General features: G+C 42.1%; 1 protein-coding gene across 2 annotated transcripts; it reads right to left on the reverse strand.

The window, feature by feature from the left end:
* Positions 1-370: 370 nt before the first annotated feature.
* On the reverse strand, positions 371-14,930 carry LOC106895429 (proteasome subunit alpha type-1). Of its 2 annotated transcripts, none has more exons than XM_014954849.1 (10): positions 14,796-14,930; positions 14,416-14,460; positions 8,639-8,740; positions 8,028-8,131; positions 7,050-7,138; positions 6,331-6,401; positions 5,136-5,265; positions 4,420-4,499; positions 3,408-3,512; positions 371-742 (listed from the first exon to the last, which is right to left on the reverse strand). In XM_014954849.1, the coding sequence occupies exons 1-10, from the start codon at positions 14,796-14,798 to the stop codon at positions 686-688; spliced, it is 786 nt and encodes a 261-aa protein (XP_014810335.1). In that variant the 5' UTR covers positions 14,799-14,930; the 3' UTR covers positions 371-685. The 2 variants fall into 2 exon arrangements, with proteins under 2 accessions (XP_014810335.1, XP_014810336.1); XM_014954850.1 differs by lacking the exon at positions 14,416-14,460 and adding an exon at positions 12,145-12,189 and having other exon boundaries at positions 14,796-14,928.
* Positions 14,931-15,372: the final 442 nt, after the last annotated feature.

A 15,372-nucleotide genomic window follows, 5' to 3' on the forward strand; every position in this document is an offset into this window, starting at 1 on the left:
ACTAAAGTGTTTAAAAAGAGTTAAAAAAAACACTCAAAAAAGCAAAAACCAAAAACACGAGCTGGCTGGCAGCTTCACGCCCATTCCACCTACCATGTTTTTTGGTAAATGCTCAAAGCCAGAAATGTCTTTCCAAGTTGAGTTTGGTGAAGGTGACACGGGGAAACACACGGTGTGCTGCTTGTTCCACAGCTATTTCACTGATTTGGGGGCATTTTAAACCCCCCTCAGCTCAAGAGCTGCCAAGAGCACCCCATTTAGAGACGGTACCTAATGGTCAAATACATGGTGGCACCTTGATATGACAGAAGCACAATGATTCAAAATCATCATTTGTTCAGATTAAAAATAAAAACAAACAAACCCGCAGCAGATTCCAAGAAAGTGATTTATTTCCACTTGTCCTTACAAGTTAAAGACAGTATGCTTTTCATTAAAAAACAGTATCGTGTACTATTTAGAAAATGATTACACCTTTCTTGTCAAAGAAAATACACCCAATTATGGCCTCCTGTCTACCTTTTAAGGATAGGTGGGTTGGTTTCTTTCTTTTTTTTTTTTTAAGAGTAATCCTCAGAACGTATCGGCAGAAAATGCATATAAGGTGAGGATAAAGTTACCAGCAAATGGATAAACGTTCCTGGATAATTAGCCATACATTAACGCAGAGGAACTCATCCACCAACTAGTGCTCCATGGGCTCCTCTGCCTTTTCTGCAGGTTCATCAGCAGGTGGAGCAGGCTTAAAGAGAGAAAAAAAAAATATATATATTATAGAAGGGTAGAAAACAAGACTTGACAAATCAGCTTTATCCTGGATTGAGCATCATGAGTGCACCAGTGGAGCCCATGTCAGCAAAGAGCTTCTCCAAAGTGTTACCCAAATTAAGCAGGGAGCAGGACAGAGCTGGGCTCTTGGGGCAGGCATGAGAAACACATGTAGCCACTTCTGTTGCAAAAAACCATGAAAACCAGGATTTGATCATAGATGAGGAAAGAAGACTACTTTGGAAAGGCTTGTGACCAATTCAGCGTAAATTGACTTTATATACATCTTGTGTCCAGCCAACATTATATGGTTTTCATGTAGTAACTTCAGATTTGAAAAATCCCCTCCCTAAAATGCTACGATAATAGTAGAGAGGGTTAAATGTCATAAATATAAATGTGAGAGAGGTGATGTATCACGAAATGTTATCTTTCAACAAAGCCTGTTTGTTTCTCTCTAACACACATACCTTTCTCTGTGGTCTCTCCTCAAGACCTTCTAGGAATGGTGCTACATCGTCGTCATCATAAATGGTAAACTCCATGTCTTTGCCAACAATTCCAATGGAAACATTCTGTTAAGCAAAGTTTTGAAAGGAGTGAGAAGCATTTTTCTGCTAACAGCTCTGTGGCTTTGCAGCTTTCGCCTGTGACACAAATGGAAGTTTCCTCCCGTGACAGAGAGGCCCATTGTGCTGTTTGTGGCTACTGAAGGAAAAACGGAAATTTTGAACAACGCCCTCTTTGGTAGATTGTACTAGAAAAGGGAAGGGAGGCAGATTTACTCCCAACAAAACCTATTCTGTTTCAAAATCTTGTAAGAAAAATCACTTTTCAAGGATTTCAGTTTCTTTCAGTGTTTTGTTTTCTTTTTGATAACGTGCATAATTTTTCAAAACCACTTATTTTAATCTTATTTCGCATTTTCATTATTTTAAGAGTTCTAAAAATCAAAGGTTGGCTAAGAATAAAAAAAAAATATATTAAATATGGAAGAGGACAGATCAACCACAAGCAGAACATGGAATAATGGATATCCTTTGAGTTTCCCTGTTCAGCAGTTCCTCAATTTGTTGCCAGAAGTTTCAGCAACTTTTTGATGCTGGATCCTCAACCAACTGTTTGTGCATTTCCTTCCCTCACCTCCCAGGTGAGTCACTGATTGTACTTATAATGTAAAGTTGTGGTTCTAGTTGTATGTAATGGATCTTAAACACTGATCAAAGTTTAAAATAGAATGAAGCAACCAGGCAAACAATGTCTTATTTAGAGAAAGCATAATTTTTGTGAAGAAAATTAAACCTGATGTAATTAAGGAAACTGTAGATAAACTGTTGACATGAGATGAAGATGATACTATCTATCAGTATTCAGTTCCAAATTCCAGTGCCAGCCATACTGGCCAAGTGCCATGAATTTTGTCACAGTAATTTCTAGTAACAGTAGCAGTAAAATTTCTTGTTAAGAAAACCTAGTATTTATTTACCTTGGTGGTCAGATCCTGTTCAGCAGGAAGAGTCTCCCTCAGGGCACGCAGGCCATGTTTAACTAGCTCATTTAGATTACCTTCAAATGAAATCAGAAAGACATTTACAAAATGTATGGTATTATCTCTAGACACTCATTTCCTCTTCTTCCCATTCGCAGTTGAGAACTAGAAAATCACCTTGACTTCCAGAACTCCTTTGGTATGTCTAGTGCTGATCACACAGCTGGTTATAAAAGTATTCCTCAAGAAACCATCCCATCCCTACATTTGTGGTCAAACCTATCTGATTTTGGCACCTGCCTTGCCTCACACGCAGTGATAATCACACTATTTTTTCCCCAAGCAGCCATTCAGTAGCCTTCTCATCGCTGTTTCATATAAAAATAAACCCATCATTTTAAATGCACCACCTAAATCCTACTCCGATACGGAAAGATTGTTCTTTCCCTGGGTTAAACAGGGCAGAGGCCTTTCTTTTTTCTCCCCTCTGAGCACAACTTCTCTTTTCATTAGGTGTAATAAGCATCCAGATGTTAGACATGAAGATTTGTAACCTCTTCTCTACAATTTTGTCTTCATGCAGGTTGACACAGCAAACTCGGCTCCCAAAATTTGTCTTCCTATCTTACTAAACGCAAAAGAACAGAACAATAGCAGAAAACAAATGGCTTAATTGATGCATCCCGTTAAGTAGACAAGGTTTCATTACTCACAGTCAATAAATTCAGCCATGTGCCTCTCCAAGTAAGTCCGTGCTGACTGTGAGCGAGCACCAATGGACATTGCTTTGCAGTCAAAATAGTTTGCAGAGGGACAAGTCTGGAAGATGTGAGGACCCATATCCTGCAAAGAGAGAAAAAGACCCCACAGAACGTAAAACAGATATATAAATTCATATTAAGTCTGCTGCTGAAACACAGTATTTTCTAAAACAGTTTTGCTTCGTAAATTGACTTTATATACATCTTAGTCTCCAGCCAACACTATATGGTTTTCATGTAGCAACTTCAAATTTGAAAAATCCCCTCCCTAAAATGCTACGATAATAGTAGAGAGGGTTAAATGTCATAAATATAAATGTGAGAGAGGTGATGTATCACGAAATGTTATCTTTCAACAAAGCCTGTTTGTTTCTCTCTAACACACATACCTTTCTCTGTGGTCTCTCCTCAAGACCTTCTAGGAATGGTGCTACATCGTCGTCATCATAAATGGTAAACTCCATGTCTTTGCCAACAATTCCAATGGAAACATTCTGTTAAGCAAAGTTTTGAAAGGAGTGAGAAGCATTTTTCTGCTAACAGCTCTGTGGCTTTGCAGCTTTCGCCTGTGACACAAATGGAAGTTTCCTCCCGTGACAGAGAGGCCCATTGTGCTGTTTGTGGCTACTGAAGGAAAAACGGAAATTTTGAACAACGCCCTCTTTGGTAGATTGTACTAGAAAAGGGAAGGGAGGCAGATTTACTCCCAACAAAACCTATTCTGTTTCAAAATCTTGTAAGAAAAATCACTTTTCAAGGATTTCAGTTTCTTTCAGTGTTTTGTTTTCTTTTTGATAACGTGCATAATTTTTCAAAACCACTTATTTTAATCTTATTTCGCATTTTCATTATTTTAAGAGTTCTAAAAATCAAAGGTTGGCTAAGAATAAAAAAAAAATATATTAAATATGGAAGAGGACAGATCAACCACAAGCAGAACATGGAATAATGGATATCCTTTGAGTTTCCCTGTTCAGCAGTTCCTCAATTTGTTGCCAGAAGTTTCAGCAACTTTTTGATGCTGGATCCTCAACCGTTTGTGCATGACCTTCCCTCACCTCCCAGGTGAGTCACTGATTGTACTTATAATGTAAAGTTGTGGTTCTAGTTGTATGTAATGGATCTTAAACACTGATCAAAGTTTAAAATAGAATGAAGCAACCAGGCAAACAATGTCTTATTTAGAGAAAGCATAATTTTTGTGAAGAAAATTAAACCTGATGTAATTAAGGAAACTGTAGATAAACTGTTGACATGAGATGAAGATGATACTATCTATCAGTATTCAGTTCCAAATTCCAGTGCCAGCCATACTGGCCAAGTGCCATGAATTTTGTCACAGTAATTTCTAGTAACAGTAGCAGTAAAATTTCTTGTTAAGAAAACCTAGTATTTATTTACCTTGGTGGTCAGATCCTGTTCAGCAGGAAGAGTCTCCCTCAGGGCACGCAGGCCATGTTTAACTAGCTCATTTAGATTACCTTCAAATGAAATCAGAAAGACATTTACAAAATGTATGGTATTATCTCTAGACACTCATTTCCTCTTCTTCCCATTCGCAGTTGAGAACTAGAAAATCACCTTGACTTCCAGAACTCCTTTGGTATGTCTAGTGCTGATCACACAGCTGGTTATAAAAGTATTCCTCAAGAAACCATCCCATCCCTACATTTGTGGTCAAACCTATCTGATTTTGGCACCTGCCTTGCCTCACACGCAGTGATAATCACACTATTTTTTCCCCAAGCAGCCATTCAGTAGCCTTCTCATCGCTGTTTCATATAAAAATAAATCCATCATTTTAAATGCACCACCTAAATCCTACTCTGATACAGAAAGATTGTTCTTTCCCTGGGTTAAACAGGGCAGAGGCCTTTCTTTTTTCTCCCCTCTGAGCACAACTTCTCTTTTCATTAGGTGTAATAAGCATCCAGATGTTAGACATGAAGATTTGTAACCTCTTCTCTACAATTTTGTCTTCATGCAGGTTGACACAGCAAACTCGGCTCCCAAAATTTGTCTTCCTATCTTACTAAACGCAAAAGAACAGAACAATAGCAGAAAACAAATGGCTTAATTGATGCATCCCGTTAAGTAGACAAGGTTTCATTACTCACAGTCAATAAATTCAGCCATGTGCCTCTCCAAGTAAGTCCGTGCTGACTGTGAGCGAGCACCAATGGACATTGCTTTGCAGTCAAAATAGTTTGCAGAGGGACAAGTCTGGAAGATGTGAGGACCCATATCCTGCAAAGAGAGAAAAAGACCCCACAGAACGTAAAACAGATATATAAATTCATATTAAGTCTGCTGCTGAAACACAGTATTTTCTAAAACAGTTTTGCTTCATGGTACATCACATAGCTTATATGTATGCACTTATCTGTAGGTTTTTATGTGGGCAGAATAGCTGCCACCAAAAATGTTTCTCTCTGTTCCATAAACTGTACTCTGCTTACGTATGCTTCCTACTTCATCACTTGCAGTAGATATTTTACACACTTTCTGTCTGATCTGCACAAAAGTAAAAACTTGCTGTAGGCTTAACCATGCCATGCAAGGTTTCAGGCAAGACAAGTTTCCTTCTACAGTATTTTCTAAAACAGTTTTGCTTGCTGTAGACTTAACCATGCTGTGCAAGGTTTCAGGCAAGACAAGTTTCCTTCAACTTTCCTCATGTCAAAAATCTTGAGGTCAGAGATTCTGCACGTGCTGCATTAATTGAACTGCTGTTGCCAAACAAGTAAGAGAGAGGCCAGCGATGATTTCCACATCCATTTTGGTTTCAGGCAAGACAAGTTTCCTTCAGCTTTCCTCATGTCAAAAATCCTGAGGTCAGAGATTCTGCACGTGCTGCATTAATTGAACTGCTGTTGCCAAACAAGTAAGAGAGAGGCCAGCGATGATTTCCACATCCATTTTTTATAAAAAGTATTTAAAATAATAGTTTTCGAACATCCGCAACCAAGAGTTAAATAATTAGTGTCATCGTGGGATCAACATTTTGATCCCTTAAAACACAAACAAATCTGACTTTTGCAGTAACTAATTAGGTTTCTATTTTTGCAACTGTACACCTCGTAAGTGTAGGTAGGATTAGCTATTAATTAACATTTTTAAATTAACATTTTTTAAAAACTAACATTTTTAAAAGCTATGTTTTAAGGTAAGATACAGAAAATTGCTTCCCTCTTCACACAATTTTGATGAGTTTGCCTCTTCCATCTTCCCCTCTTATTGTCTCTCTGTTGTATAAAATGACATTAAGCACATTTTCTTCTAAACCAAGAGGAACTGGCACAGCTTACTTACATCATAACCTGCAATGAGGAGTCCCACACCGTACGGTCTTCTGCCGTAACGCTGCGTTGGTATCTGGGTTTCTTAAGTAAACTAAGGAAACAATCTCAAAATAACATGTTAATTTCCCTAACCCCAACGGAGATGCACCAAAATCATCATAAAGCCTTCACAAATCTTTTTGCAGGAGTGAAGATTATGTTCCAAAGAAACAAATCACACAACTTAATTGGGATACCAACTTCTTTTTCACTAAAGGAAAATGTAACAATTAGCTTTCCTGAAATAACTGGGTGGTGCATTCAACCAGCTTCATTTAATTTCTTATCTCTTGGAGCTTTTTCTAGACACCTGACAAAATACAAGGCTTCTGCTGCGTTCCAGGCAGAGACAGAAGTTGCCACCAAAAGAAATAATCTCTGAGTGAGGGGCTGCAATCCAGTAAACAACCACATTCTGAACACTGCAGTCATCTCTCCTCACCCACCTCCAAAGACAGAAAACCAGTGCTCTGTTAAACGTCGGGCAGCACTTCATTGATTCTCTACCAGTTCAGTGCATATTATGGGATATTCTCTGAAAAATATTCCAGCCATGCGAATAAAGAAGAATTAACTTTGAATTAACTTTTAAAATTTAATACGACTTTCAAGCTGTGATATATGAAAATCATTTTATGAACAACTAAAAAACTACAGAAGTGTTACAAGTGTAAAAAAACCAAAGGATACTGCTTCCAATTAGTGACACTAGGCGAGAAACTGGAAGAGGTCTATCAAACACAAACCTAGAGTCCAGACACTCCTGACGCATGAAATTGCTAGGAGGAAAAAAGGGGAAAAAAAAAAAAAAGAGAAGGAAAAAAAATAAATCAAACACATAGATGAAAGTCACAATGAGTTTTTGCCACAATACTAGGAGAAGGAAAAAGAAAATAAATCAAACGCATAGATGGAAGTCACAATGAGTTTTTGCCACAATACTAGTCTGTTCTGGTAAGTGCATTTTTGTTTCAGCTCTGCTTGTTGAGAAAAAGGGTCAAAGGCATTCCATAAGGCCATTTTATCATGACCTATCATTGTTATTTAGAAAGCTGACCACAGGCTCGAAAGAGTCTTTTATTATTTCAGCCATACAAATGCAAAGAAGGTAGGAGTTCATGCAGGCAACAGACAGATCATCTGGGAAAAAGCCACAGTTAAATGGTAAGATTTCTTTTTGTAACTAAAGCAACTAAAACGTCCCACCAAACTGAGGAGTACTCCTCCTTTTGGGTACATTTACCTCATGTGATGAAGCTACGTGGCCAACAGGTAAAAAGCAAGCCCCCCTGAAGCTGACACACACAGCAGTGTATCTTATTTAATAACCTCCTTCAGGGTGGGTACACAAAGAAATAAGTGATGGGCTGTAGCAGCTGCTCCTTTCTCAGACTGTGTGGAAACCCCATCATCGCACCGAGGAAGCCAGACAGGGCTGTCTTAGGAGTAACAAAAGCAAAGAGCAAAATTCTGGGCAAAACAAATGAGATTTCTGCCAACTAGTTAAAAATCTGCCAGCGTTTCACGCTGAGGTCTTTGGCATAGTCCACCGGAGCAGTAACTCAAGACTAATCCTTAGCTGATCATAAAATGTCATTGGCAATAGGCTACAACTGAACTTTCCCTCATTATTGCAGAACTGTGTATGTCAACAACCCAGATACTCACCACAAGAGTCTTGCATCAGCAGTGAGTCCAGCAATTGAGATACCAATATGGTTGTCAACGTACAGGATTTTTTTCTGATGAGCTGCCAGCTCAGACTGTGCTCTCTGTGCATAAAAGGAGAAAACTATGTGGCAGTCTGAACAGTTTGCCAAGCACTGTGGAGAAATCTGCTAACATTTATAGCAAGAACTGAATATGATCATGAAACAATAAAAAAAAAATATTAAAAAAATTATAAACTTGCAACAGAAGGCAAGAAAAATCTAATTCCACTTCAGCAGGAGGCTGTCAGAAAGAAAGAACAGACATTCACTCAAGCTTTGGGAAAAGAAATAGTTTCCTTCTTAATACCTACAGGAAAAAAAAAGAAAAAAAAGGAACGCAACTTTTAGAGGTAAAAAGTCTTTCACTTATTTCCTTCATCATTTTGTGACAATCTGCTTTGCATAGGCACCAAAAGTATTTGTAGTTCTATACTGGTACTCCAGCAATAGGAAACTGTGATTGCAGATTTACATCACATGTCCAACTTCAGACTGCGCAAAACTAATTTGACAAACCAAAACTTTTCTAGTAACATTATTGTCCCAAGAGCACTGTTTTGAAGTTACCTTTAGAGCAACCAGCACAGCATGTGTTTTCGATTTCAGCCCCACAGTGGCTGAACCTTGTTTCACAGCCTCCATGGCATACTCTATTTGATGAATTCGGCCCTACAGGAAAAAAAATAATCAGAGTTAATAATTCTAAAATTAATCCTCTGTATCAATTTTCAATGGTCCTTGATTTTCAGACCTTTGATTCCCTCACTCCAACAAGTACACTGACTACATAACACAGTTTAAGGCTACAATCATTAGACTTCCTCACTAATCTTTTTTAAATGCCTCACCATTAACCCACATAAATCTGGCCATCTCAAAGCTGCTCACTACTGCATGCAAAGAAAAAGGAAAGCTAGAAAAGAAAAGATGAATAATCCTGACATTATTAGAATTGTAAGACTTGTCACTGTCCTCAGACCAATCACTATTTGACACAATGTGATTCAAAGACGGAACTTCCAACCAAAGTTGGATGCTTAACTTTTAATCGAGTTTCCTGAAGAAATGAGCCTTATGCAATTGTTGTGTCGCACCATCCATTCCCCAATAACTTCTGAACAAGTTATTAGTCAACTGCAGTGAAGTCTGAAAGAGGAGTAGAGGTCTCAGATACAATTGACTCCTCACAAATTCTGCAAAGGCAGCCAGGAGCTTTGCAGGTTAAAATGAGACAACATCCTTTTATTTGCAAATCACTGAGGGCAAAGTAGCTAATTTTCTGTACTCTGGTTGAGCAGCCCATGGCAAATAGTTAGTTTGTTCACTGCTGCTGTGCAAGTGCTGGAATTAGTAACTGCAGCACAGAGTTGCCTCCTCCCAGTTGTGATGCAGTGGGATGTAGCAGCTATCCCAGTGGAATGTACTGGGGACAAACTACAGGAAATCACCTTCTATCAGTCCCATTGTTCATAAAGCGTTATTACTTTTCTTTTCTTAAAGGCTTTTGATTTGTCTAGAGGTTCATTAGATGCTTAAAATACCCTAATGTTCCATTTCATTCACTAAGTTCTAAAGGAATTTCAGTAACATGGGATGTCCCCTGCCCAAGAGCAGTACAGAATCACTGTGACCTGTCCAACATGTATTTATCAACTTTCATGAATGACCTGAAAGGCTGCAAAAGTGTGAAACCCCTTCTAGCCTTTAATCTCCTATTTCCTTTTCTTTACAACAGTATTTTAAAACATCTCCCAATAAAATATTGCTACTCTTTCCTCCTGTATTAACAATGCCAAGAGCCATTATGGCATCATATCACCACCTCACCTACAGGAATATATGGAGCAGTCATTGCAGCAGAGTAGCAATTTTAAATGTCTTTTTTACAAAAGACTATTTTTTACAACACTATTCATATTTTAAGGCAAGTTATTAAAAAAGACAGAAATTAGCATTGTTGATGACTTCACAATCTCTACTAAGTCTCAAGAGAATGTTATAGTTTTTAAAGTAACTTTTAAAGTAACAGATAGATTAAAAAATTGAAAATTAAAGTTCCTGATACAGAATCCGCCAAAGAAACACAGTCATTAAGAAGGATGAAAACAGTTCAAAGCCATCTACAGCTATCCTGGTATTGACTAAAGAACATTCAAATAGTCAACGTTGTCTTCATATAGGGTGGAAATTACAAAACTTGCTCTGTTACCATGCATGTTGAAAAATGTATCTTTTAAACAGTACTACTACACGATGAAGATTTTCAGTGGTAATACAAACCTACAAGCTAATGATATATTAGCTTTACACTAATACAATTTGCTATTTGCATTTAAAATAAATTTTTAGTTTTGCTAATTCTATAAACAAGTCAATTTTCAAGACTCTGACTTTTCATAAGTGTCCTATCTTAAAAAGTCCCTATCAAGAGAAGAGGTGACATTAAATACCTGAACTGACACTTGCTTTTCAAGTTCTAGAATATTTATTTTGAAGCCAACACAACCTGCATGTGTTTTAGAACACACAGTGTTTGTTTTTATTAACAATACGCAATGTGAAACTGATTCAGAGGTAATAAAATTTCAAATTCAAGTGCAAATCTCAATATAATCTTAAGTGCAGAGATCACACGAAGCCTCCCTAACATTCCACAACATGGGAAACCAGGGACACTCAGCTGCACAGGCTTCATAACTGAAGCACAATGTAAACTGCATTACAAAATAATATGGCATTTAATCACTGTCATGTTCTAGCTCTCAATGTTATAAGCCTTATACATGAAATTTATTCAACAGCAATGTTTGTAACCATTTCAATTTAGAAAATAAAGATCTGTGAATTCATACTACAAAAATCAGCATCTCAGATTACCATATGGGTACAGACATTCACAGAGGGGCTTACAAGGCAGTAAAAACTGGGTGTGCAAAAAGAGAAATAGTTGTTGTTATGTCACACACTTGGAGACGTCAGCATATTCTTACTTAAGCAGCAAACAACTTAATTTTGTTCTGTAAAATCTGAATACAGTAAAGCTCTTAATAAAAAAAAAGTTCTTCCCAATTTTAAACTAAATAACTCCTTTCCAATATTAGCTGGTGAATAAGAGAGAGAATGGCCCAGCAGTACCATAACACTGCAGAGATTTAAGCTCAGCTTCGTGCTTTTTGATACCTTCCTTATCAAGATTTGAGTATAGGTTTGTAAATCTTTCATAGGATGGTTTGGGTTAGAAGGGACCTTTAAAGATCATCTAGTCCAACCCCCAGTGTTGATAGCATCTATTTTCTACCTCACAGGTACATTCAGAAAACCGCCTGAAGGATTTCGAGGGACCACCTCGAGTCCCACCTAAGCATCCCTCGGGTTCAAACACAGAATCACAGAGTCTTCTAGGTTGGAAGGGACCTTAAAGATCATCTTGTCCAACCATCAACCTGACTGACAAAAACAGACACCCGCACAACAAACAAGAAGCATCACCATCACTAAACCATACCTCCCAGCACTTCATCAACCTGTCTTTTGAACACCTCCAGGGATAGGGCCTCAACCACCTCCCTGGGCAGCCCATTCCAATGCCTGAGAACCCTTTCCGTGAAAAAATGTTTCCTAATATCCAGCCTGAACCTCCCCTGGCGTAACTTGAGGCCATTTCCTCTCGTCCTGTCGCCTGTGACTTGGGAGAAGAGACCGACCCCCACCTCTCTACACCCTCCTTTCAGGGAGTTGTAGAGAGCAATAAGGTCTCCCCTCAGCCTCCTCTTCTCCAGGCTGAACACCCCCAGCTCCCTCAGCCTCTCCTCATAAGACTTGTGCTCCAGACCCCTCACCAGCTTTGGTGCCCTTTGTTGTTGCCTTTGTTGCCCTTCTGGACACCAGCAGACCCCTTTGTTGCCCTTCTAATGGCTTTGGCTAATGGCTTTCTAGAACCCTACCGCCCGCACGGCAAGGGAGCTGAGTGCCCCTGCACACAACCCGCGTCTCTCCCACATCTCTAGGACAAGAGGGAAGGACAACCGAACAGCCAGCAAAGACCCAGGTAACAAGCTTACGAAGATTTTTACCTGCGGGCTCCACACCGTGACATCGTTGTCATACTGGTTGCGAAACTAGAAAGAACAAAGTAAAACCCATCAGTGGAACCAACCAGCTCCTCAATGAAATTCTGGCCGTGCTCTCCACGGGGGCAGCCGGGCGGCCGCGGCCCACCTCCCTGCACCGGGCCCCACCGAGGGGAGCGCGGCCTCCCCTTTCCCCGGGCAGCCCCGGCCCCCGGCAGCCAGGCCCAGGCCCGAGCGCGGCCCCGCATGGCCCGGGAACTGCTTACTCACGGTCCCGCTCCCTCTTTCTCGCCCTCCCCGTTCCCCCCGCGCTCGCTCCGCATCCCGGGCTGGGGGAGCGGGGACGCCCGGCCCCGTCCCGACCCGTCCCGCTCTAGGTTGGAAGAGACCCTTGGGATCATCGAGTCCAACCATCTCCCCTACTCTACAAAGTCCTCCCCTACACCATGTCCCTCAGCACTGCATCTAAACGGCCCTTAAACACAGCCAGGGATGGTGACTCCACCCCCTCCCTGGGCAGCCTGTTCCAATGCCCGACCACTCTTTCGGTGAAAAATTCCTTCCTAATGTTCAGTCTAAACCTACCCTGTTGGAGCTTGAAGCCGTTTTCTCTCGTTCTATTGTTAATTACCTGTGAGAAGAGACCAGCACCAACCTCTCTACAGTGTCCTTTCAAGTAGTTGTAGAGAGTGATGAGGTCTCCTCTCAGCCTCCTCTTCCTCATACTAAACAGCCCCAGCTCCTTCAGCCGCTCTTCATAGGATTTGTTTTCCAGGCCCTTCACCAGCTTCGTAGCCCTCCTCTGCACTCACTCCTCCAGCCTGCCCTGCCCCAGGGTTTCGTACTCTCTCGCTCAAGGTAACGCAGCAGGGCTCTTAGTGTTAAGGTTCCCGCGTGCGGTACAAAAAAAACCATATTATTTGAGGAAAACTCGCATTGGGTAATGGGAAAATATTTTCTTTTCTTACTAAAAACCCACGTTAGCCATTTTACTGGGTGCAAAAAAGCTGTAGCGATTTTAAACCTGTTGAAGATAAAGGCACTGCTGTAAAATAGCATGCGTGTGCTATTGTCTTTGTACTTGGAGAGAATCGCCTCTTTGTTCTTTATATTCACAGGGTATGAAGAACATGGGAGCAAACAGTTGTTACAGCCGCTGTTACAAGTGTGTTTTGGGTTACATGAAACCCTTGGCTATGGAGAGGAGTACATGGGGATAAATGCAGTCGCAGTTAGTATTTAAAAATTGATTAAAAAACCCTCACCACTGCCAGCTTAACAAAAGCTACCTCTAAAACACCTTTGGGAATTTGTTCTCTGAATCATGGTTTTGTGCACAGATGCCCCACAAGCACCAAGAAAGATACTGTAAACCATCAGTATTAGGTTTGTACTGGTTTCCCCTTGGCTGATTTCTTCCACTCTGAGGCAAACTCCACTGCTGTAGAGAGAGGGCTCTCGGTGGCACCTACACGGGCTTGATAGCATCTATTTTCTACCTCACAGGTACATTCAGAAAACCACCTGAAGGATTTCGAGGGACCACCTCGAGTCCCACCTAAGCATCCCTCGGGTTCAAACACAGAATCACAGAGTCTTCTAGGTTGGAAGGGACCTTAAAGATCATCTTGTCCAACCATCAACCTGACTGACAAAAATAGACACCCGCACAACAAACAAGAAGCATCACCATCACTAAACCATACCTCCCAGCACTTCATCAACCTGACTTTTGAACACCTCCAGGGATAGGGCCTCAACCACCTCCCTGGGCAGCCCATTCCAATGCCTGAGAACCCTTTCCGTGAAAAAATGTTTCCTAATATCCAGCCTGAACCTCCCCTGGCGTAACTTGAGGCCATTTCCTCTCGTCCTGTCGCCTGTGACTTGGGAGAAGAGACCGACCCCCACCTCTCTACACCCTCCTTTCAGGGAGTTGTAGAGAGCAATAAGGTCTCCCCTCAGCCTCCTCTTCTCCAGGCTGAACACCCCCAGCTCCCTCAGCCTCTCCTCATAAGACTTGTGCTCCAGACCCCTCACCAGCTTTGGTGCCCTTTGTTGTTGCCTTTGTTGCCCTTCTGGACACCAGCAGACCCCTTTGTTGCCCTTCTAATGGCTTTGGCTAATGGCTTTCTAGAACCCTACCGCCCGCACGGCAAGGGAGCTGAGTGCCCCTGCACACAACCCGCGTCTCTCCCACATCTCTAGGACAAGAGGGAAGGACAACCGAACAGCCAGCAAAGACCCAGGTAACAAGCTTACGAAGATTTTTACCTGCGGGCTCCACACCGTGACATCGTTGTCATACTGGTTGCGAAACTAGAAAGAACAAAGTAAAACCCATCAGTGGAACCAACCAGCTCCTCAATGAAATTCTGGCCGTGCTCTCCACGGGGGCAGCCGGGCGGCCGCGGCCCACCTCCCTGCACCGGGCCCCACCGAGGGGAGCGCGGCCTCCCCTTTCCCCGGGCAGCCCCGGCCCCCGGCAGCCAGGCCCAGGCCCGAGCGCGGCCCCGCATGGCCCGGGAGCTGCTTACTCACGGTCCCGCTCCCTCTTTCTCGCCCTCCCCGTTCCCCCCGCGCTCGCTCCGCATCCCGGGCTGGGGGAGCGGGGACGCCCGGCCCCGTCCCGACCCGTCCCGCCTGCCCCTCACCATCCTCCTTCCCCCGACAGCGGCGCGGGCTCCGGGGCAGCGAGAGGAGGGGGAACCGTTCCGGCAGTCGATCGCTCTGGACTGGTAGCGGCCAAAGCAGCAGTAGTCGCACTTCGAGTAATCGATGGAGCCCACAGAGGCTCGCCCCGCCCCTGGAGCTGGTGACGCGAGGCTGGTCCCGCCCCCCCCCCCCCGCGCGTCATGGTTTTGTGCACAGATGCCCCACAAGCACCAAGAAAGATACTGTAAACCATCAGTATTAGGTTTGTACTGGTTTCCCCTTGGCTGATTTCTTCCACTCTGAGGCAAACTCCACTGCTGTAGAGAGAGGGCTCTCGGTGGCACCTACACGGGCCATACAAACCTTGGGCGGATGGCGAGGGTACAAATGAGACCTCCGGCTTCAGGAGGCTACAGAGCCCAATCCTAGCTGCTCTAAAACCACAAGAAGAAGGTTTTTAAAGCTGAATTTCAGTTGCTGCCCTTTTATCACAAGCACGCGGTTTATGAAGTGGAGTGCTTCTCAAAACTGCAGTTTTCATACAGTGTCCAGGGTAACAAAGGTTACAAGCTTAAG

The sequence above is a fragment of the Calidris pugnax genome, unplaced genomic scaffold (assembly GCF_001431845.1).
Source record: "Calidris pugnax isolate Ruff unplaced genomic scaffold, ASM143184v1 scaffold186, whole genome shotgun sequence".
NCBI lineage: Eukaryota > Metazoa > Chordata > Aves > Charadriiformes > Scolopacidae > Calidris > Calidris pugnax.

Bases quoted from the DNA above. Each gene is read 5' to 3' on its own strand.
- LOC106895429 (XM_014954849.1), bottom strand. The intron at 6,402-7,049 runs GTATCCTTTGGT...AGTTTACTTAAG, and splicing joins AGTGTCACTAATTGGAAGCA to AAACCCAGATACCAACGCAG. The intron at 5,266-6,330 runs GTAAGTAAGCTG...CTCTCTTTGCAG, and splicing joins TCCTCATTGCAGGTTATGAT to GATATGGGTCCTCACATCTT.